The 23,850-nt window shown below is 45.1% G+C and overlaps 1 protein-coding gene across 1 annotated transcript in view; it reads left to right on the top strand.

Annotated features, from left to right (window-relative positions):
* PCDH15 (protocadherin related 15) overlaps positions 1-23,850 on the top strand; it is a 1,763,546-nt gene that overhangs the window by 1,702,328 nt on the left and 37,368 nt on the right. The window contains exon 32 of the mRNA XM_075612935.1: positions 2,896-3,006. Coding sequence (XP_075469050.1) covers positions 2,896-3,006 — 111 coding nt within the window. The remainder of the gene's footprint in view (positions 1-2,895; positions 3,007-23,850) is intronic.

Here is a 23,850-nt window from a genome sequence, read left to right as displayed (position 1 = left end):
TAATGCACCAATTAGTTACTTGCATGTCACAATATCATTAGTTAGCCAGTTATTTTAAACCATTCTATGTGTATGAAAAGAGCTTTCAGGCATGTGTGATGGCTAAAGCTGGGATAGCTACCCGGTTACAGATATAGTTAAATAACAATATTAATATTTCTCTATACCTTATAGTTTTTTCTTTATAGTACAGGCATACCCCGCTTTAAGGACACTCGCTTTAAGTACACTCACGAGTAAGTACATGTCGCCCAATAGGCAAACGGCATCTCGCGCATGCGCCTGTCAGCACGTCTTGAACAACAATACCGGCTCCCTACCTGTACCGAAGCTGTGCACAAGCGGGGAGACTATAGAGCCTGTTAAAAATGCGTTATTTACATCAGTTATGCACGTATATGACGATTGCAGTACAGAACATGCATCGATAAGTGGAAAAAGGTAGTGCTTCACTTTAAGTACATTTTCGCTTTACATACATGCTCCGGTCCCATTGCGTACGTTAATGCGAGGTATGCCTGTACTGATAATATAAGCAGCACAGTTCATAGACTTTTGCAGGCACAATGAGTCTCTGCCCTGTAGAGCTAATTTTGGGGCCAGAAGCACAGCGAGATAAAATTACGCCCAAGGTCACACGGAGAGATGACTCAGGAATTGGAACCGGGTTCAACCACTTGAAAAGCAGTGATATGACGCCTGATACTCAAATATCTATATATTTGTAATAAAGTACAGCATAGTGTCAACAAATGTTAATGAATCTAACTGTGCTATTTCCATCAGCCAATATGACTAATAGAGAGGTTACCTTTGTAAAACTGCGATGTACTGTATATAAATATGAACTTTAAATTAAGCCAGAGAAAGTCTTAGCAGGATGCTTTAAAAAACTGCATACTAAGTGAAAAAAAAACTGCCTGTGTTAGGCTTTTTCCAACTCCACTGGATTCCATCAACTTAGTTACACTATTACTGGTTCATTTTTAACAGAGAAGAATACAGGTAAACAGGTGCAGTACAGTTTACAAGTCATTCATCAAAATACTCATAGTATGCCATCTCCAATTATTGCTGCAAAGAAAAGTAAAACACAGGCATCATCTAGTCTTATTTTTACAGCAGCAAGCAATATATAAATCAACAAAATGTGGAGAAAATGAGCACAAACATCATTTTAGAATATAGCAAACCATGCAAGTCCCTGGATTAGCTGATGTGCACTTATGGTCTACTAACATAGATAGAAAGATAACTTGGCATCCTGCAATATCTCTGCCGGAGACCCAAATAATAATGGAAACAACTGATACAATGCATTCTGAATTATTTGTTGGCCTTGTCATCACTATTAATTTCCTGGACCAACAGGAGCAAAAAGAATGATACATTGTTGTAATTAAGGCTTGTTTATATCCTAGTAAAGACACAACCTTGTCTACTACATCACATACCTTCTTTCAAAAACACTTGCCCTTATAAAGAAGCTCAATGTTATCACTTCAATAAATAACAATATAAAACAATAAGGCCCGGATCAACAAAGCAGCCCATTTGAGCAAAAACGGTTTTCCCTCTGCCACTTTTGCAAGTGTTCCCATTTCTTGCCAGTTGCATGTTTGCACAATTATATATTTGCAAATCTGTGTGGGTATTGTTATGGCAGTTTTTTTCCAGTATTTTCTATTAATAATCGTACCTCTGCTACGGTTTTACAGATGTCAAATAATCTCTGCTTAGATATCCTTAGACAGTCTCAATTGATAATCTATAAATTTTGCATATGCATTTGGAAATCTTTTGTCTGAAGAGTCCATTAGAAAGTTTGAGATCTATACATTTATGCAATACATGCATTTCCTTAGAACTATTATCTGTGCATTCATATTTGTATTATTTCTCCCTTTAATTAAAATATATGTGTATATCAAAATATTAGAACACATGCATGTAAGGTTTTATGTCCATCCTTAAGGGGATGTGATCTGCTTTTTGATTTATCATGATGTCACTCCCATTAGACTATTATTTTCTATGAACTCACTGCAGGGTGAAAATGAGGTGTGATGTTTAAGACAGAAGAGATAGAGAAATATACACATAATATTGTTTTAAACTAGTGCATGTGCAGATTTTAATATCTGATTATTCGAATAAAGATATAAACTAAAAATGGTTTAAAATGTGTTAAAATATAGAACACATTTTAATTCTTTACACAACATACAATCTTCTAGATTTCTGCAGTCTGTCATAGCTTAAATGAAATAAATGAATCAGTTGCACCTACTGTATAAACTACTCTGTGTATTGGAAAACCCTCAGATTATTATATTTTTTACATTAATAGTATATCTACAATGCACTATCCTGATCAATTTTTTTTATAGCAAACAGCAAAGGTTCAAGGATTGAACCCCAATGGCTGGAAATAGTTTCTAATTCTGCATTATACTGTTGGTAAGATATAAAGAGAAAGTCTCAGAAGGTAGAAGCAGTTGAATTAAGTTCCATCACTTGATACTCAAGAGATGGAAAGTTGATTAAGAGGAAGTTGTAGGAACTGGGAAGTATTGTAGTTAGGGTAGGACAAAGTATCTCATCTTTTTTGGCAATGTGAGGTAGGAGGCTTAGTTTCTAGGATACCGTAGGTCTCTATTTATAATTCGCTCTTGTTTCCTACTCAAGGTTAGAGTGCAAAGTTGAATGAAAATAAATTGTGTTACTTTTGTATCTAAAGACGCATAGCGCTTAACCATCGTAATTAAATATAGATGAGCGATCTACCCGTGTTTAGTACTTTTCACACCTGAAACCATACATTAATTTAGTGGAAAGATAATTGCAATATAATTTATACTGTATGTCCTCTAATTCTTTTTTTCCCTTCAAAAGGAGGCAAGCTGAATGTGCAAAGACAGCAAGGATCCAGATGGCATTGCCAGCAGGCAAACCATCAACTCCTGCTGCCAATAATCTGTACGAAGAGCTGGGTGACAACACAATGTAAGTACTGAATGTAAATTGTTTTATGAAGAATTCCATGAATCATTTCAATCGTGGGAGCTGCTGGGTATCAGTTATCACAGAAACAGTTTGAAATGTATCTTGGTGCCATGTTCTGCAACATGCACAGTACACTGCTCAAAGGTCTTTGTCAAATATGTATGTAGCCAATCATTTAATGCTGTATCTTATGAGTTGCATTTTACAGAAATGCCCTAGAAAAACCATACAACTCCCCTTGAAGAAATATCCTTAAATTGTCGGAACATATTTTTTCAGCGGTTTAACTCAATGGAAGAAAAATGATGAATTGTTTCAAATTGTCCCCCATGAAAAGGTTTTCATAAGCTTGTTTATATGGTTTTAGGTACTATAGTTAAGTGCCTTCAGACAGTATATTTGAATACTGATGAATTGCTTTAATCCCAGAGTGTGCTGAGCCATATTGTAAAAGCCTAACTTTTTTTATCAGAATTTTTCAGTCAAAAGAACATAAAAAAAAAAAAAAAAAATATATATATATATTAATAATCTAATAGTGGGTGACACAGTACTCAGTCACACGGGGGGAAAGTGGTTAGTAATAGAGATAGAGAGAGTTTATAAAGAGAGAAAATGCTAATAAACAAAAATTAGAGAGAAAGAGTGAGAGATTTGTTTTGTTTGTATTATTTTGTTATACTTAGTTTTTCTTTTTTTCTTATGAGTGTTGGCAGCCAGGGCAGGAGGGGCTCTGCCTATACCTTTCCTGTGAGACTGAGGAGGAATTATTCTGCCACAGGCTTAATTACTGTAGCAGGGAAGGCGGAACACAAGGGTCTTGCTGGTAGGAGCAGCCGTAGTACTGTCGCTGCTGCAACCCTGGATGTGATCATGGCTCAGCAACTTGCTGCTCCTACTGCCTTTCAGCCTGTGTCAGAGGAACTGGTTGTGTTGTCAGGTGCTCTGCTTTATGCTGCGATTATAGTAGGAGCGACAGTGCGTGCGACTTCACGCGCTGCGAAAACAAAGTGCAGCCGCTGTTCCGGGCCACCATAGTGTGCATGGGCGCGTTGCAGAGCGGGCGCGTTGCAGAGCGGGCGCGCAGCAGATTTTTCAAAAGACAAACTTCTTTTTTTTTTGCGCAGCAGCCGCGTAACATGAATGGTTCAGCCAATGACAGGACACCAGCCTGGTGATGCATCCACTACGCCTCCCCAATCGCCTCCAGCGCAGTTTACCCATCGCTCGGGCGGCAGGCATGCACCACTATAATCTTAGCCTTAGGCTGCGCTTATAGTGACAACGACGCAACATCAAAACAAATGCATTGCCGCCGTAAGCGACTGTAGCCTGACGTCGCTGTTGCGTCGCCGGCACTATAAGTGTAGGTAGGCTGCAGGATTTGCAGGCTATTTACATTTAACCTCAAAAAGGGATACCTCTAAGCGGCCCAAAGTAACCACGTTCAGATGAAATCAGATGTATCCCTTTTGAGGTTGAATTTCTAACTTTATATTACAGTATACTTGTTATAGCTATTAGTTACTTAATTACTCTATGCCGTTCACATTGGTGTGATTTACATACTGCAACAGTTGCGGTGGGCTCCATTTGAAAGTAGTGATCTGTGCATAGTTTCCTATAGCCTTGTAAAGTTTTGTTAGTGTGCTGTTCACCTTTGATTTTTCTTTTGTTGACTGACTAGATGGTGTGATATAGATTACTCAACATGTCTGTATCTACAGTATATGCATTCTGTGACCATATGATACAGTGCAATTCTTGGTCTTAGTTAGACATACAGTACTGCAGTACCTATTCTTCTTGATTGGTCTCTATGTATGCTGTACAGGTCCATTTTTGTTGATTTGTGCATCCTGATTTTATATCTGTGACACAGGTAGTATGTTATAGTTAATATACCAGTTTTGTAACAGTTTTTAATGATTTATTTTTGTTAGTTTTTTACATATTATTTTATTTTTCCAAACATTTTTTATTAGTCGTTGATACATCACATTACAGGTATATTGGAGAACCATTCCCTTAACACACTGCCGTAATAAGTATTTTTCTTTCCCTTTTTTGTAACGGGGGGGGGGGGGGTTGACAGAGGGGAGGGGACACTGGATAACCACCTAAGGGTGTGGTTGCTCACTCGGGCCCTTCAGTGTTCCCAGTGACTAGGCTCCCGAAAAAGAGAAGAAAGAGTGGAGAGATAAGGAGGAGGGTAATGAGGGAGGGGGGGGGACAAAGGGAGGGAGGGGAAGGGTCCTGGGGTCTTCCCCATCCCCCTGGAGCACCCTTCTTTTTGTCCTTCCTAATTGCCGGTATTGGAGAGCAGGGGGGGATTTAGTTGCTATTTTTAGTGGGTCAGCCATGGTTCCCAAATGTTATAGAACCGCTCTGTTGAGTGATAGAGGAATGCTGTCAGTTTTTCCATTAGCATGACCTCGCTTACCCTCTTCCTGACCATTTGTATCATGGGGGGGGGATTTTCTTCCACGAGAGCGCCACTGAGCATCTGGCTGCGGTTAGAATGAAGGAGATTAATTTCCATACTGGGCGGTCAATCTCATCTATTGGCCTGCCCAGTACGTAGGTCAGTGGATCTAGGGGGATTGTGAGGTCTGTGACCTCTTTTATTAGATTTTTAATCGTGTGCCAATGTTTCTGAATTTCTGGACATAGCCACCAAATATGGGCCATGTCTCCTCTGTGTCCACAGCATCTCCAGCATAGATCAGAGGCCAGAGGGTAGATTTGCTTCAGTCTTACTGGCATGAGGTACCAGTGGAACATTATCTTGTATATGTTTTCTTTAATGCTAGTGCAAACGGATGTTCCTGATGCCGCTTCCCATATGTCTTCCCAGTCCTCACTGTCTATTTCTGTATTTAGTTCCGCTGCCCATTTGAGCATGTAATCATGTTTTGTGGGGCTCGCTTGCTTTTCTAAAATTGCATAGATTTGTGATATGAGACCCTTTTGAGGTACGTTGTCCTGGCATAGTTTTTCAAATTGTGTGAGTGGTGGAAATTCTAATGTGGGGGCCAATTTTTGTATGAAATGTCGGATTTGGAGGAACTTGAACGTGTCTAGGTCAGGGGCTTTAAATTTGTTTCGTAGCTCTTGGAAGCTCAGGAACTTCCTGTCACTTAGTAGGTCATGTGTCGTCCTAATTCCACTATTCATATAACGCTCGAATGGCCTGGTGTCACACCCTGGGAGAACTCAGGATTGTTGTATAGTGGAGTAAGTTGTGAGCCAGTAGTTGAAAGTGCATATTTAATTTTGGACTTCTTCCATATGTTCCATGTATGGTCCATGGCTCCTAGTTTGAATTTGCTGGCCCCCTTTTCGTTTCTGTGTGTTGCCCACAGACTCGCTTGCAGAGAAAGCGTTTTAGCATAGAGAGACTCGATTTTTAACCAGCATAGCTGGTCTGGATCCGAGTTCCACTCTACCATTGGTTTCAGTTGCGCTGCTCGGTAATACCTTGAGATATCTGGCACCCCCATACCTCCCTTACTCCTTGGCGTTGTTAGAACCGATCTTGCCACCCTGGGTCTTTTTCCTAGCCAAATGAATTTGAATATTCTGTTTTGGATATCTTTCTATTCTGACCCCGGGACCCGGACCGGAAGTGTCTGGAAAAAATATAATAATCTCGGGAGTACATTCATTTTAACTGAGATCATTCTTCCAATCCAGGAAATTTGATATTCTTCCCACTTATCCAAATCCCTTCTGATTTTGTCAAAGAGAGGTGGATAGTTACATTGATATAGGGAACGGTAGTCCTTTGATACATTGACTCCCAGATATTTCATGTATAAAGGGCTCCATCGGTAGTTGAAATTTAGCTTTAGTAATTGTATCTCTGATTCTGACAGATTGAGATTCAAGGCCTCTGATTTATCACTATTAATTTTGTAGCCCGAGATCTTGCCGAAATCGGATAGCTCTTTTTGTAGGTTGGGTAGAGAGAGATGGGGGCGAGATAGTGGGAGGATAACGTCATATGCGAACAAGGACATTTTATAGTTGGTATTGCCAATTAATATGCCTTGGATGTCGGCATTGTCCCGTATTCTTTCCGCCAGTGGTTCTATTGTCAGGGCGAAAAGAAGAGGGGACAGGGGGCACCCCTGTCTTGTGCCGTTTTTTATCTCGAAGGCCTTTACTGGGCCTCCTGGGAGTTTGACCATCGCTGAGGGGCTGATGTAGAGTGCTCGGACTCCTTCTAAAAATGTGCTGTTAAAGCCAAATCTAAGCATTGTATGATCCAGAAATTGCCAATCAATTCTGTCAAATGCCTTCTCTGCATCGAGGCTTAATACGACTGCTTTGGAGTCTGTGATGCGGGCATGATCAATTATGTCTATGATTTTGCGTGTGTTGTCGGCAGCCTGACGGTTTTGGATGAATCCTACCTGGTCGATATTTATCAGTCGTGGTAGAATTGGGTTCAGTCGATTAGCGAGGATCTTGCTATACAGTTTCAGATCATTATTCAATAATGAGATAGGGTGGTAGCTACCACACTGTAGTGGGTACCTGCCATCCTTATGTATTATAGCTAAGTTGGCGTTGGCCATGGAGGGTGGGATTGGAGAGCCGTCCTTGAAGGAATTGAATAATGTCAGGAGGTGGGTTGATAGAATCGGGAGGAATCGTTTGTAATAGGCATTGGAGAAACCATCTGGGCTAGGAGATTTAGAGATCTTAGACGCTTTTACTGCGTCTGTCAACTCCTTTTTAGTTATTTTTGCGTTCAGTATTTCGTTTTCTTCTTCTGTGAGCTTAGGAAGTTGACATTTAGCGAGGTAATCATTATTTGTTCTAGAGTTTGTGTCAGGTGATTTATCTCCCTGGGTTTTTAGGTTGTAAAGTTCATTGTAATATGCCGTGAACTCCTCTGTGATTCTTTTATTATTATATATGGTCTCACCAGACCTACTCTTGATGACTGTGATTTGCGATCTCTTCTGTACGCCTCTTAATTTACTGGCCAGAAGTCTGTCAGCCTTATTACCCTTGTCGTAGTATTTTTGGTTGGTCCAACGTAGTGATTTTTCTACGTCCTCTAGTTGTAATTTTTTAAGGTCCTCCCTGGCCGAAGTTAGCGTTTTGTATATTTTTTTAGATGGGTTTATTTTATGTTGATGTTCTAGTTTTAAAATTTTGTCTGTCAAATCTCTAAGGGATTTTATTTTGTTTTTTTCCTGTGAGATGCAATAGAAATGATGGTGCCTCTGATTGTTGCCTTATGGGCTTCCCACAGTACTGCCGGGGAGGTGACCGACTCAGTATTATGGGTGAAGTATTCTTTGATTGCGCTTTTTATTTCTTTTTCGACCTCGGGGTAGTTCAATAATGAGTCATTAAGTTTCCAATTGAAAGATCTGGATTTAACGAAAGGCGTTGAGAGGGACACTGTTATTGGGGCGTGAACCGACCATGTAATCGGGCCTATATTCAAGGCCGTTGAGGCTTCTAGGATTGTTTTGGTTGCGAAATAGTAATCTATACGCAAGTAGGTCTGGTGAGGTGAGGAGAAAAAAGTATAATCCCTCTGGCCCCGATGCTGTGTTCTCCATATGTCTACCAAAGAGTATTCCTCCATGATTTCTTTAAACTTCTTCCCCAGACTTTGAGAGGCTTTTGCATGGGGTCTGTTTAGTAGGGTTGATTTATCTTCTAGGGGGTTTAGGGCCATGTTAAAGTCACCGCCCACTACCATTGAGGACAGATAGCTCGGATCAATCTTGTCCATTAGTGCTCCCAGGAATTCTGTCTAATTGTCATTGGGTGTATATATGTTGATCAAGGCTATGCGTGAACCAGCTAGCGAGCCGTATACCATCAGAAATCTACCATCTAGGTCTGTGGTTGTTTTGATATGATTGAATGGTGTTCCCTGACGGATTAAAATTGCAACGCCTCTCTTTTTACTGTTAAACGATGGAAAATAACCTGTGGGGAAGGCCTTACTGAATAATTTGGGCAGCTCCTGCGATGTAAAGTGTGTCTCTTGGAGAAATATAATGTCACTTTTAGACCTTTTTATCTCTTGAAGAGCTAATCTTCTTTTCTTGTTGGTGTTGAGGCCTTTCACGTTGAGTGATATTAGGTTTATTGGGGTTTGGCTAGCCATTATAATGGGGTTGTGTGGTCTCTCTAGGTCTGACTCCCTTCCCACTAGGGAGAGTGTATTGAGCCCTATGTGGGGCCATGTTCTTTACGGGGGAAAGGTACTTCTTATTTGAGAGGTCTGAGTTGCTGCTCCAAGGGGTAGGGGGGGCATGGGGGGGTGCAGGGGAACCAGTCGGGACAGAACCGACTGGTGGAGGTAGTGTGAAAGGAGACCTAATAGTGGTCTCTCGTGGTCTTTACCGGATGTACTGACCGACATTTGGGCTTGAGGCCCAAAGGGAGGAATCCGTTGGTTCCTTGATGGAGGTGTAACAAATAGGGGGGGTCGCGGACTCAAAAGAACTTTATAGGTTATATCCTTCCTTAGGTAGTTTGTGGGGAGTGTAGTCTTATTTCTCAAGGGGGGGGCGGGTGGGGGGACATCGTAAATAGGTAGCTGTTGCGTTATGAATGAAAAGGGGGGGGGGAGGGTGGTGGGGGGTAGTGGGAAGATGGGGAAGGTGCAAAGTTATTCCCATTGTATTCTGATACATATCTGTCTTAGGTGGTGCTCCGTGATATTTGTGGGTTCAACAACCATTAACCCTTCTCAACATATATAACAATAAAAAAATTAGAATTCTACTCCGACATGTTGCATATCATGTGTTCCATGGTCATATAAGCTCTCTGACAGTAGTAACGGTTTAGTATTGTGATTGTGCTAACCGTCATTCAGGGTTTGCAGTGTCACAAGGTTTCTCAGGGTATGGGGGGTGGTGGAGGGGGGAGGGGATGGGGTAGGGTGAATGGGGAGGCGGAAGGGGGGAGGATAAAGGGGGGTGAGTTGGGGGGGTGAGTTGGGAGGGGGGATGGAGGGGGGTGAGTTGGGAGGGGGGGTGGATGGGAATGGTGGGGATGGGAGGTTGTTGGGGGGGGGTGCCCGCTTCTTCATGTTGTGGACTGCTTGCTATGCTACCCACACACCGTGCATTATAATAACATTTCGGCGGTGTTTCACATAGTCCTGGTACGATGCTACCACAGTCAGCTGGGGGTGGATAGGCGGGTGTGGGGGGGTGCGGGTGGGGGGTATGAGGTATGGGGGGGGGCAGGGGGGTGCGCGCTGCAGTTGTCCAACAGCTCAATGTAGAATCAGATATTTATGCCGCTTAGGGTCAATCCCTCTTTTTGGATGTCGTGCCCGCTCCGAGAGCTGGCTGGGGTGCACAGTTTCTGAGTCAGATCTCTCTTACCCCAAAACGGCTCGGGGACACAATCGGGGGGGGGGGACATGCGTGGGGGGAGAGGAGAACGTACTCACAGTTATAATGCTTTCTGCTTCGCATCCGCCACTCCCCCCCACCCACCAAGCAAAGCCCAGGCTTCTCCAGCCGTAAGGGCCTCTCTTCCAACAAAACTGCAGCCCAGGAACCATAGGCCGTTAAAATAACTTGTGAGCAACAACGAAAATGTGCTCTCCCTCCTTGGGGGTCTACCTCAGCTGCTGGGTAGCTTCTCCGGTCCCGTGGTGGATTTCTTTCCAGATTTCCTTGTCTGCACTCCCACAGGTTCAGCGATGTCTGCGGTGGATGTCGGGCAGCTTAGCAGGGTAAGTGACATGTAGATTAGGTGGTTCCTCAGCGCTTGCTTGTCGACGGGTGTGCTGAGGCCCCTCTTCTTTCTTGCTCGGTGACAATATCTCCTGCTCCTTCTTGTTGTGTGGAGCCCCGCTGGTTTTCAACAGCCCATTCGGCTGGGGGGGGGTCAGACACAGGGCTCGCACATAGGCGTCCATGTCCTCTGGCAACCGGATTGTTAGGTACTTGCCATTGCGGTTTGCAGTGAGTTTGAACGGAAACCCCCAAGGGTACCTGATATCATTCTCACGTAGGAAGGTAGTCAGGGGTTTCATTTCTTTTCTGCGGATCACGGTCGTCCTGGACAAGTCACTGAAGATTTGTATCTGTTCCTCTTGGAAGGTTAGTGAGCCCTTTCCCCTGCATGCTACTAGTATGTTTTCCTTAGTGGTTTGGCTGTGCAGGCGCACAATGACATCCCGTCGCCTGTTAGGGTCTTCAGATCTGGGCCCCAGAGCCCTGTGGGCCCAATTTATTTCCAAGTCTCTGTCATCTAGAGAGTCACAGATTGTTTTGAATAACTCGATCACATACGGGCAGAGGAGGCCAGGCAGTACCGTTTCAGGGATATTTCTGACACGTAAGTTTTGTCTCCTATCCTGGTCCTCCAATCTGTCTTTGATCCGGTGCAGTTCTTCTTTTAATCTGAAGATCTCCTCCTCTGCTCTGGTGTGGCGTAAGAGGGACTCCTCCATTTTATTCTCCAGGGTGGTGTTTTTTTCTGTCAGGCTGTTAATTTCTTGTGTTAAGTTACTGACCGCCGAATTTATGTCCGCTTGCAGTGAGGTATATAGCTTTGCGTGCATGGATGCCATTACCTCCTCCATGTATGCTCTTGTGAGTGGTTCTTCAGGAACGGGAGTTCCCTTGGGGCCGGCCGTTTTGCTCTGCTCGGCCCGGTCTCCACGTGCGCCGCCGCCATCTTGCTTTTCTAGCTGGGGCTCGGGGCTTTTTTGTTTGCGGGGAGAAATATTTTGATACCGCTTGTGCCACGGGTCTTCTCTGCTGCCTGGACATTCCTGGGCTCTTACCCCTGCCGGGGAGCTGAAGATTAGCCTGGATTTTTGGGTGGAAGGGTTCTTATTATTGTTATTATGCAGGAGAGTCCGCAGAGCTCCCATATTACACCTCCATGTCGGATGACATCACCGGAAGCCTCCCTTTTTACATATTATTGGAGTTCACAGCTTTATTCAAGTTCATTTAATTTGACACAGACAAAAGTCTTTATGAACTTTAACTACACTTTCTGCACGTTGCTGTTTGAGGTATTGTTGATTATCTACAGTATCATTCCACACATACACCTGGAGCCAATTAAAATTTAGAGTCCATTGACACAGGAGACTGTGAGTTTACTGTATATATTGCACTTTCTTGTTATGTTTAGTTTATCTTGACTAAGGTCTACAGCAGGGCTGCACAACACGCGGCCCGCGGGCCGCATGCGGCCCGCCTGGCCTCTCTGTGTGGCCCTCGATGAGATTTAAAAAAAAAAAAAAATACTTTGAAAAAAATTTTTTTTGAAAAAAAAAAAAACTTTGAAAAAAAAAAAACTTTGAAAAAAAAAAAAACTTTGAAAAAAAAATGGCGCCAATTCCCTGCGGTCCCGGCGCGCATGCGCTAGGCCCGCTCCGTCCCCCCCCCCCCTTCCCTGCTCCCAACGCGGGGCGGAAGGGGAAGCAACATGCAGCTCCTCTGCGGGCCCGCTCCCCCCCCCTGCTCCCAACGTGGGCCGGAGGGGGAAGCAACACGCAGCTCCTCTGCGGGCCCGCTCCCCTCCCCCTTCCCTGCTCCCAACGCGGGGCGGAAGGGGAAGCAACATGCAGCTCCTCTGCGGGCCCGCTCCCCCCCCCTGCTCCCAACGTGGGCCGGAGGGGGAAGTAATAATTAAATAATTCAGCTCCTCCAGCGGCCTGCTTCTCACCGCTTCCCTCCGCGGCCAGCTTCTCGCGTCCCCCACGAGCTCACCTCCCGTGCCCTCCTCCCCCCCCTTCCCCCAACCCGCGCCCCCAAGCCCACCTCCCGTCCCAGGCAGCTGCCGCAGGGATATCGGGGGCAGGAGGAGCAAGCGTCCGGCGGCAACCTGCACCCACCCGGGTCAAGGTAAGTCACTGTCACTGTTAGTCACTGTCACCCAAGTCACTGTCACCCAAGTCACTGTCACCCACCCAGTCACTGTCACCTACCCACCCACTGTCACCCACCCACCCAGTCACTGTCACCCAGTCACTGTCAAGTCACTGTCACCCACCCAGTCACTGTCACCCAGTCACTCTCAAGTCACTGTCACCCACCCACCCAGTCACTGTCACCCACCCACCCACCCAGTCACTGTCACCCACCCAGTCACTGTCACCCACCCAGTCACTGTCACCCTGTCACCCAGTCACTGTCACCCTGTCACCCAGTCACTGTCACCCACCCACCCAGTCACTGTCACCCACCCACCCACTGTCAGTGTCACTGTCACCCACCCACCCAGTCATCCACCCACCCACCCAGTCACTGTCCCACCCACCCAGTCACTGTCCCACCCTGTCACTCTTCCCACCCTGTCACTCTTCCCACCCAGTCACTGTGTCCCACCCCGTCACTGTCACCCACCCAGTCACTGTCACCCACCCAGTCACTGTCACCCACCCAGTCACTGTCATAGTCACTGTCACCCACCCAGTCACTGTCACCCACCCAGTCACTGTCACCCACCCAGTCACTGTCACCCACCCAGTCACTGTCACCCACCCAGTCACTGTCACCCACCTATCCACCCAGTCACTGTCACCCACCCAGTCACTGTCACCCACCGAGTCACTATCACCCACCCACCCAGTCACTGTCAAGTCACTGTCACCCACCCAGTCACTGTCACCCACCCACCCACTGTCACCCACCCACCCAGTCACTGTCAAGTCACTGTCACCCACCCACCCAGTCACTGTCAAGGTCACTGTCACCCACCCACCCAGTCACTGTCACCCAGTCACTGTCACCCTGTCACCCAGTCACTGTCACCCACCCACCCAGTCACTGTCACCCACCCACCCAGTCACTGTCAGTGTCACTGTCACCCACCCACCCAGTCACCCACCCAGTCACTGTGTCCCACCCAGTCACTGTGTCCCACCCAGTCACTCTTCCCACCCAGTCACTGTCACCCACCCAGTCACTGTCACCCACCCACCCAGTCACTGTCATAGTCACTGTCACCCACCCAGTCACTGTCACCCACCCAGTCACTGTCACCCACCCAGTCACTGTCACCCACCCAGTCACTGTCACCCACCCAGTCACTGTCACCCACCTATCCACCCAGTCACTGTCACCCACCCAGTCACTGTCACCCACCCAGTCACTGTCACCCACCCACCCAGTCACTGTCACCCACCCAGTCACTGTGTCCCACCCAGTCACTGTCACCCAGTCACTGTCACCCACCCAAGGGGGAGAGTGATGTGAGGTGCAAGGGGGGGAGAGTGATGTGAGGTGCAAGGGGGGGGAGAGGGATGTGAGGTGCAAGGGGGGGAGAGGGATGTGAGATGCAAGGGGGGGAGAGGGATGTGAGGTGCAAGGGGGGGAGAGGGATGTGAGGTGCAAGGGGGGAGAGGGATGTGAGGTTCAGGGGGGGAGAGGGATGTGAGGTTCAGGGGGGGAGAGGGATGTGAGGTTCAAGGGGGGAGAGGGATGTGAGGTGCAAGGGGGAGAGGGATGTGAGGTGCAAGGGGGGAGAGGGATGTGAGGTTCAAGGGGGGAGAGGGATGTGAGGTGCATGGGGGAGAGGGATGTGAGGTGCAAGGGGGGAGAGGGATGTGAGGTGCAAGGGGGGAGAGGGATGTGAGGTTCAGGGGGGGAGAGGGATGTGAGGTGCAAGTGGGGAGAGGGATGTGAGGTGCAAGGGGGGAGAGGGATGTGAGGTGCAAGGGGGGAGAGGGATGTGAGGTGCAAGGGGGGAGAGGGATGTGAGGTGCAAGGGGGGGAGAGGGATGTGAGGTGCAAGGGGGGAGAGGGATGTGAGGTTCAGGGGGGGAGAGGGATGTGAGGTTCAGGGGGGGAGAGGGATGTGAGGTTCAAGGGGGGAGAGGGATGTGAGGTGCAAGGGGGAGAGGGATGTGAGGTGCAAGGGGGGAGAGGGATGTGAGGTTCAAGGGGGGAGAGGGATGTGAGGTGCAAGGGGGAGAGGGATGTGAGGTGCAAGGGGGAGAGGGATGTGAGGTGCAAGTGGGGAGAGGGATGTGAGGTGCAAGGGGGGAGAGGGATGTGAGGTGCAAGGGGGGAGAGGGATGTGAGGTGCAAGGGGGGAGAGGGATGTGAGGTGCAAGGGGGCAGAGGGATGTGAGCTGCAGGGGGGAGGGATGTGAGGTGCAAGGGGGCAGAGGGATGTGAGGTGCAAGGGGGCAGAGGGATGTGAGCTGCAGGGGGGAGGGATGTGAGCTGCAGGGGGGAGGGATGTGAGCTGCAGGGGGTGGTGGGATGTGTGTGGGGTGTAGGGGGGTATTGTGTGTTTGATGTGGAGGGGTGTATTGTGTGTGGGTGAGGGGGAGAGATGGGGGTATGAGAGATAGATGGGGAGTATCGCAATGGTTGATAGTGTTGGGTGAGGGGGGAGATATGAGGATGATGATGGGTGCTGGAGGAGAGATGATGATGATGATGATGATGATGATGATGATGATTTTACCCGTGCGGCCCAATTTATTTTTCCTTGGAGCAGTTCGGCCCTTCGCACTTTACGAGTTGTGCAGGCCTGGTCTACAGTATGTGAGGACCAACCCGTTGATCCCTGAATAAAGCACACTTTATTTAATTTGTCAATCCCACTGAAGTGCCTGCATTTTTTCTATATTCCGTATAACTGATAGTTTAATTAACATTCAAAATAATATGCTTCTCCACATTAGCCATTTTGGTTTTAGAAGCACTACTAGGACTAGTGGATGAGGCCCTAAACTGATTTGAACTTCCGGTTCCCACTTTAAATCTCTTAACTGGAGGATTGTTGTCTAGGCAGGGGGGGTGGGGGGTGGACCTTCTGCAGTGAGATAGAGGTTTAGGGACAGTGTAATTATTTTTCTGCTTATACTTGCTATGAGTGCTAGGTGCAAGAAATGAACATTAGAGAACTAACAGAAGTCCTCCATAGTCAGAACACTGTTGTGGAGCACACCATGGGACATACCACTTGACTTTTATTTACAAACTAGGGAGCGGCCTGTGTGAGGGGAGAGCCGCAGAGAGCGTGCTGAGTGTGTGTGTGGGGGGGGGGGAGGTGAGCGGGGGGAAGGGGGTTGAGCGGGGGGTGAGCGGGTGAGGGAGAGCGCCGGGTGAGGGAGTGGCCTATGGGTGGTGAGAGCCGTGGGGAGCGCTCTCGGGGATGGTCAGTTGGGGGAGCGGTCTATGTGAAGGGAGAGCCGCAGAGAGCGAGGGGGGGGGGTGGTTGTGTGTGTGTGTGTGTTTTGGGCCGTCACTCCGCCTCAGGCCAATGAGAGGTGTGCGGGGGCGGGCGGCCCAAGGGACCAATTTTCCCCTAGGGACACAGGCCATGCAGACAAACATACAGTGCTTTCACAAATATATAGTAGATAGGTTGAAAACTCAAATGGAATGAGCTCAAATGAAAATGTGGTCATTGACATATCAAAATAATCCCTAGATAATTGCTAAAAGTACAGGAGTGTGACAAGGGAAAAACGGGTGTAAATAAAACCTAATTAAGAGTTTAATACCTCTGATAGATAGGGTGGAGGCTAGAATGGTTAAAAAAAATATCTCCTTATCTTAAAGTGAGCACACAAATTGTTTAACTAGAGGCAATAAAGTATAGCCTAATAGTAGGTGCCCAAAGTAAGAGTGTCTGAGCAGTCATTGAAACATATAGATACACAGTAAGCAGTATTTGCTCTTGAAATGCAAGCCCTGACAAAAGCTAGGAATCCTTAGCCTGCTGAGTTGCCGATTGGGCAGTGTACTAATGTAGATCAGCAATATTTGTGTATCTTAGTAACACATTAGTCAATCTAATAGCAGCCAAAAGCAGGGCCGCCAACAGAAATCATGGGGCCCAGGACACATCAAAGGAGCAAGGCCCCCCACATCCTTAGCGCACTGGCCAAGGAAAAAAGATTTTTTTGCGCGTAACTTTTACTTAACCCCCTCAATACATATAAAAATACACCCCCACACCCCCAATACATATAAAAATAAACCCCCCACCCCCCCAATACATATAAAAATACACCCCCCATCCCTCCAATACATATAAAAATACACCCCCCATCCCTCCAATACATATAAAAATACACCCCCCCCCCAATATATATAAAAAAATACCCTCACCCCCCAAATACATATAAAAATATACCCCACCCACCCCCCCAATACATATAAAAAATACACCCCCAATACAAATAAAAATCAGACTTACCTTGTGGATGATCTCAGGTCAGACCCGGTGGCTGCGGGGTGGGCCGGTGGCTGTGGGAGGGCTGGTGGGGGAGGGGTGTGGTGGGATGCTACTGGTGGGGGGGGGGGCGGTGGCTGTGGCAGCTAATGGGGGGCCGGTGGCTGCTAATAGGAGGGGTCGGTGGGCCGTTGGCTGCTAATGGGGGCAGTGGCTGCGGGAGGACCAGTGGCTGCGAAGGGGGTGCCGTTGCTACAGGGTGGGGGGGTCATTAGGCCGGTTGCTGCAGGATGGCTGGGGGGGATGGCGGGTAGGGTTGCGAGGTGGCATGTCCAAAAATACTTGACACACTGCTAAAATATGTGAGACCCTCACAATACATATAAAAAATACCCCCACCTCCCCAATACATATAAAAAGTACCCGACCCCCCAATAAATATAAATAATACCCGACCCCCCCAATACATATAAAAAGTACCCGACCCCCCAATACATATAAAAAATATACCCAACCCCCCAATACATATACAAATATACCCCATCCCCCCAATACATATACAAAGATCAGACTCCAAAAGACTGTTCATGGTCCAAAGGCTCAACAAAGTATCCAGCCATTCCTCCTTCTCTTACCGTGCACCCCAAAACTGGAACAACCTACCAGAGACTCTCACATCCACCACCAGTTTAAGTTCTTTCAAATCTAAGGCTGTCTCACATTTTAATCTGGTCTGTAACTCTTTCATTCGCCTATAATATATATTTTTTTGACTGTGCATGCAATGTCTTGTATATAATGTATACCCTGTTCATTTATGTAACTGTATTTGTAACCATGTATTATTTGTCTTAACTCTTTGCCCAGGACATACTTGAAAACGAGAGGTAACTCTCAATGTATTACTTCTTAGTAAAACATTTTATAAATAAATAAATATACCCCATACCCCCAATACATATAAAAAATACCCCGACTCCCCAATACATATAAATAATACCCCGACCCCCCCAATACATATAAAAAATTACCCCAACCCCCAATACATATAGAAATATACCCCAACCCCCCCAATATATATACAAATATACCCCAAACCCCCAATACATATACAAATACCCCATCCCCCCAATACATATAAAAAGTACTGCCCTCCAATACATATAAAATATATCCAAATCCCCCAATACATATAGAAATATACCCCAACCCCCAATACATATACAAATATACCCCATCCCCCAATACATATAAAAAATACCCCGACCCCCCCAATACATATAAAAAGTACCTGACCCCCCCAATACATATAAAAAATACCCCGACCCCCGCAATATATATAAAAAGTACCTGACCCCCCAAAACATATAAAATATACCCAAACCCCCCAATACTGTACATATAAAAATAGCCCAACCCCACCAAATACATATAAAAATACCCCAACCCCCCCAATACATATAAAAAATACCCCAACCCCCCCAATACATATAAAAAATATCCCAACCCCTAAATATAGGTAACAGAGCAGATGGCACACAAATACAGATGAAGACAGGTGCTTAGTCCCATATGAATGAATATAATCAAAGGCTCCTTACCAGGCAGACCAGAGAATCCAGGGAATCCAAAGCAGGCACAGCAAGGAAGAGACAGCACACTTGTTAGCAAAAAGAATTGTATTAGTGAAGCAGGCACAAAACACAAAACACAAAACAACCCCTAAATACATATAAAAATACCCCAACCCACCCATAATACACATAAAAATCAGACTTACCTTGAGGATGGGCACAGGTCAGGCCGGTGGCTGCGGGGGGTGGGGGGATGCTGGGGGTGACGATGCTGCGGGGGGAGTGGTAGCTGGCGGTACTGTGGGGTCCTGGCGGTACTACAGGGGGACAGCCGCAGGGGGTGGCAGTGCTGCGGGGGCAACAGCAGTTGCCGCTGGCACCACTGCAGGCACCTGTCTGCTTCATGTGCGTGCTGGGCCTCCCTCTCACGTCGGCGCGCCGGAAGCTTAGCCCAGCTGACTTCCGGTGCTGCCGTCAGAGAGGCCCGGTGCCGGGGGCAGCCGCAATGCGTTTTTTTTTTTTTTTTACGGCCGCACAGGGGGCCGGGCCCCCTGATCCACGGGGCCCGGGACGCCAACATCGGCAGTCCCCACCTGGCCCTGGCCACAAGTATATATCAGCATAATAGTAACTTATATTATTTGTGCACTGACCCTCGCCATTCAGCAAATCTAGCCCTCTCCTTGTCTCTATACCAAACGCTTCTGGATTGACGTCAATCTGGGCCCTATGGGTTTCACTCACTAACGGAGCTTCACCAGCAGCACCACCTTTCATTGATTTAACCTTTTACGATTCATCACCACCATCACAACGACCACAACTAAACTCTACTTGCCTGTCTTTCACTGGCTTCTGGTAACAGCACAGTTCTCCTCACGTCCTTAGCCACAGCTCAAGTCACAAGGCCCAAACCCACCATGTTTTACTCCACTAGTTGGTATCAAATAAATGTACTTTATAAATATACTACTAGTTGTAGTAAGAGCTTTGAAGGCCCTGGCCGCCCAAGACCAGAACTTGGGTCTAACTTCAGCAAAAAGTTCCTTCCATCATATCATTAGCTCTAATGTTCGTTATAGCAACGCAAGGGCCCTTAACCACCTGAATACCGCAGTTAACACTGCGTTAGTGAGCACTAAAACTACTCATTAGCACTTTGCAAAGTGATAACTTAAAGTAACACCTTGTTGTTTCATTTATGGAGCTTTGTGGATCTGGGCCGATAAATCCCTGCATTTCTATGGTAGTGGTATGGGAGATGAGGTACATACATTGTGGTATTTATCTGCATCTACTGTATGTATTTATCTCATGGGTCCCTATTTAGTGTACTTTCAAATCATTTTACACTAAAGCAACAGTTCCAACTTGCCAATTTAATTTTTTTTATATATTGTTTTTTATAGCATTGGAACCAGGGACTTGAACCACTTTTTTTCATCTCTGGGGACCCTCCAGTTCCTAAGATAATTATTGGTTTCTGTTCCTCCCAGAGAAAACAAAATGGTTACCAAATTTTGTGGGTCTCGTTGAACAATATGAAGCCGCAATGTCATAACTTGCGATTGCCATTTAAATCCCTTTCAAAAACAAGAAGTAATACCAGCAACTTCACCTGCAAGTATTATTCCGGGAACCAGGGTGACGCTGAACCTGAATATAGTGTGGTTTATCTCCGGAGGACCCCTTGGTTTCCATGCTCTAACAAGAAAAGAGGGGGTTTGTTAGTGGGGGACTGCTGCGTCATATCTTCATGAGCAAGGTGAAGAGAACGTCACAACATTTTGAAGAAAATCACAGTTAGAAAGTATATATATATATATATAATTGCTGATGGTCAGTTGGTTTATCAGAAAGCTTGGAGAAGCGTAGAAAGTCTTTGGGCAAAATGAAATAAACTGCAATAATGCCGATCAATGGGAGAATGGGATTTTACGTGCGGTAGTTTCCTGTTCAGCCTTATGTTTAATAGGTGGTCTAATAGGAGTGAGTCAGACTGTTAGATTTGAGTGTAGTTCTTAATAATTTAAAATAGAAAAACATTTGTTACAAAGAATTTTGCCTATTTTCTGGTTCATGTCTATTGATGAGATAATATAAAAAATATTTATAGTTCAATAAATGAATGTGTGGCTGCATAGGAAAAAAAGACTAAAAACGCCTGCTTGAAACAAATGACAAGTTACTAAAAAATAACGTGTGCAGTTTTGAAGTTAATGTTTGGCATATTTAATGACCATATAAGTTTTAAGTGGAGAAGGATAAAACAGCACGGGAAAAGCTGATTCATTTGTTTAACTTGTATGTGAGTTACATTGTATGGGGCCCTAAATTGCAGGCTAATGGAATTACTCCTTCTCTGTCTTGTACACCTGTGCCCTTGTATGGTTTCCTACAGTTACATGGATTGCATATCATTTTGAGAAACCGTAATAAATCTTCAGCCAGCCTGACCTTTATAATATTTAGATTTCAATCACCATGACTTTTTTTCAGGATGGCAGCCATGGTGAGAATGGGAAACAATGTAGCATTTTTCTCTAAAATCATTTGACCTTCAACAAAATTGGCACTGTGTCAATGAAAAGAGATCAGGGATTATTTTAGTTTAGGTTGTTAGATTTCTATGGCTGTAATTAGCCATTTTTATAGAGGGTGCTAATCATAGTAGACCCATCAGAGAAATTGACATGGAAACTTTTGTTGTATGGGTTGGCAGTAAGTGCTTAACAATCATGTTGAAGGTTTTTTTCTACTACTACTAAATGTACTTGGCTACTTATGAGAAGTTGACCCAGCATGAGTTATAACTGCTTTACAGTGTGAAGCTTTTCCTGTAGGTAGTTCAGTTTGCTTGGTAATTAAATATCTATGCTGGACATTGGGTGCTATTAAATTGCACAACTTTGAAGCAATTGATTTGAATTAACTTTAAAAGTTCAAATGTGTACATCATCAAATTCAGAATGCGGTTTCTCACTCTGTGGTTCCCAGGCATCAAGGGGAATCAAATGAAAAGTCCCATGGATTTCATATAAAATAGGCCTACAGGCTTCCTTTCAAATCAAGTTTACTAATAGAGAAGACAAGCAAAAATGTCCCTTTTTTTTTATAAAGCAAACACTTTTGACAGAACTAATGAAATGACAGTACATTCTTTTTCATCTGGTACTTGAAGTGTAATATTTGGATCTTCACCCGACTTAAACAGAACTAAAATATATCTGTTTTTTATCTACCACTCTGATTCGCCCTGGAGTCTTTAGAAATCCTGACCATGAATACAAAGGGTCAAGAATACAATTGTACGTGGCTTTGTGAATGTGGAGAAATGAAAAAGGAAAATCAGAGAGATAAGAGCTGAATTGCACAGCAATATATTTAGAAGTGTAACATAACTCTAGGAAACTCTTAGTTTTAAAAGTGCAAATAACATGACAACCCTACCAAATTAAAATATACTGTACAGTATAACATGCTGTATTTTTCTGAGGTATCTATGTCATATTCGACAGTAACCAAAATGTGGACTTTTTAGGTTACAAGTCTATAATGTACCTATTTTCTCATTGCTCCCCTGGAATCAGGCTTTCAGGATTCCCCAGACCCTGACTGACATTATTGACCATACAGTATTTACCACCAAGCAGTGCTGCTGTACTCCTTCCAGCACAGTTAATATGGCCCTTTACAAACAATTCAAGTGAATGAGCACTGAAGGTGTCTTATAGAGTAACATTTCTTAGTAAATACTGTATGGCACTTTAAGTTACTTTTGCTTGAATGGAGCCGTAAGGTGTCTTCCAGGATGGCAGGTGTCTTATGCAATTGAACATCTCAGTAAATAAAGCCCTGTATATTTGGCTGACTTTCGCCCTGCTCTTTTCTGCATCAATCTCAGTCCTTCTGGCTTTTTTTGTCACATCACAAAATTACAGTCACACAGTCAAACAGGAATAGCAATATCTAGGATCAGATAGTGCAACAGTAAGCTGCTATCACTACATTAGAAACAGTGCATGGAGGTAGGAGAATCTCCCCTGATTCTCAAAAATATATGGGGACATAGAGGTACTATCAGCACTCTAATCAAAGACTAGCACACAAAAGTACTGAAGATTTTCTATTTCTAAATGCCTAGGCTGCCTTTGCATTTTAAAAAGAGAATAGCTTTCCCCCAGTATGTCTCTACTGTTCATTTTTACACAAGGCTACCTTCTTCTTTATTAAAAGTTAGATTTTACATTATGTAGGTGTGCAGTTAGTGAATTCTTTAGGGGACTCATTCATTTTGTGTTCCCCTTCCCCCTCCTTTTGCCTGATTCACTTATCAGTTCACAGTTTGCACCCACATTTACAATTACCATTATTATTATATACTTTTTCACTTTACTCAATTAGTGTGGCCCTGTGATCACTCCCCAATCCTCCCCTTGTTTTCTAAGAGCAACCTTCTGGGGTACTCTGATTAACCCCTTCTAGGGAGTGGATCCATTTTCCACACATACCATGGCTGGTTACCTCACAAGTGGCATGGACATGTCTGGCTGGCAAGATGAGGCTAGAAATGTTTTTACTACAACTTTACATGGTACATCTGGTGCAGGTCAAGATATTGTAAATTATTTCCGCAACATCTCACAATTACTGCGCACTCAGTCCCAAGTATGGTGGGAGATTACGAGCTTGCAGAGTTATCTTGATTCAAATATGATCCCACGTGGACTTAGACTAAAATTGAGCCCCGCATATTACATTACATCCCAGGATTTTATTAAACAATGGGAAGACACTCTAACCAGATGTTCTAATGAACTTATGAGTCTCCTGATTGAACATGAAAAAACAAGGTTAGATGCGACCAATAAAGACCTTGACGCTAATCTCAAGGACCTGAGCAAATTTAACCAACTAAAGGAATTTGAGGAAATGGAGAAAAAGTTGGAAACAAATATGACTAAGTTCAGGCAAGAACTAAAGGATAGAAAACATACGAAATATGTACGCGATGCCAACGATTATGAGCAGGGCGTAGTCTATAGACACACTACTAGATCTAGGAGAAGGGGAAATTATTCTGATTATTCATCATCAGAGACAGATGTCTCAG

Source organism: Ascaphus truei, chromosome 8, assembly GCF_040206685.1.
Source record: "Ascaphus truei isolate aAscTru1 chromosome 8, aAscTru1.hap1, whole genome shotgun sequence".
NCBI classification, from domain to species: Eukaryota; Metazoa; Chordata; class Amphibia; order Anura; family Ascaphidae; genus Ascaphus; species Ascaphus truei.
The sequence above is the reverse complement of the archived record's forward strand: the minus strand, read 5'-3'. Positions and strand labels throughout refer to the sequence as shown.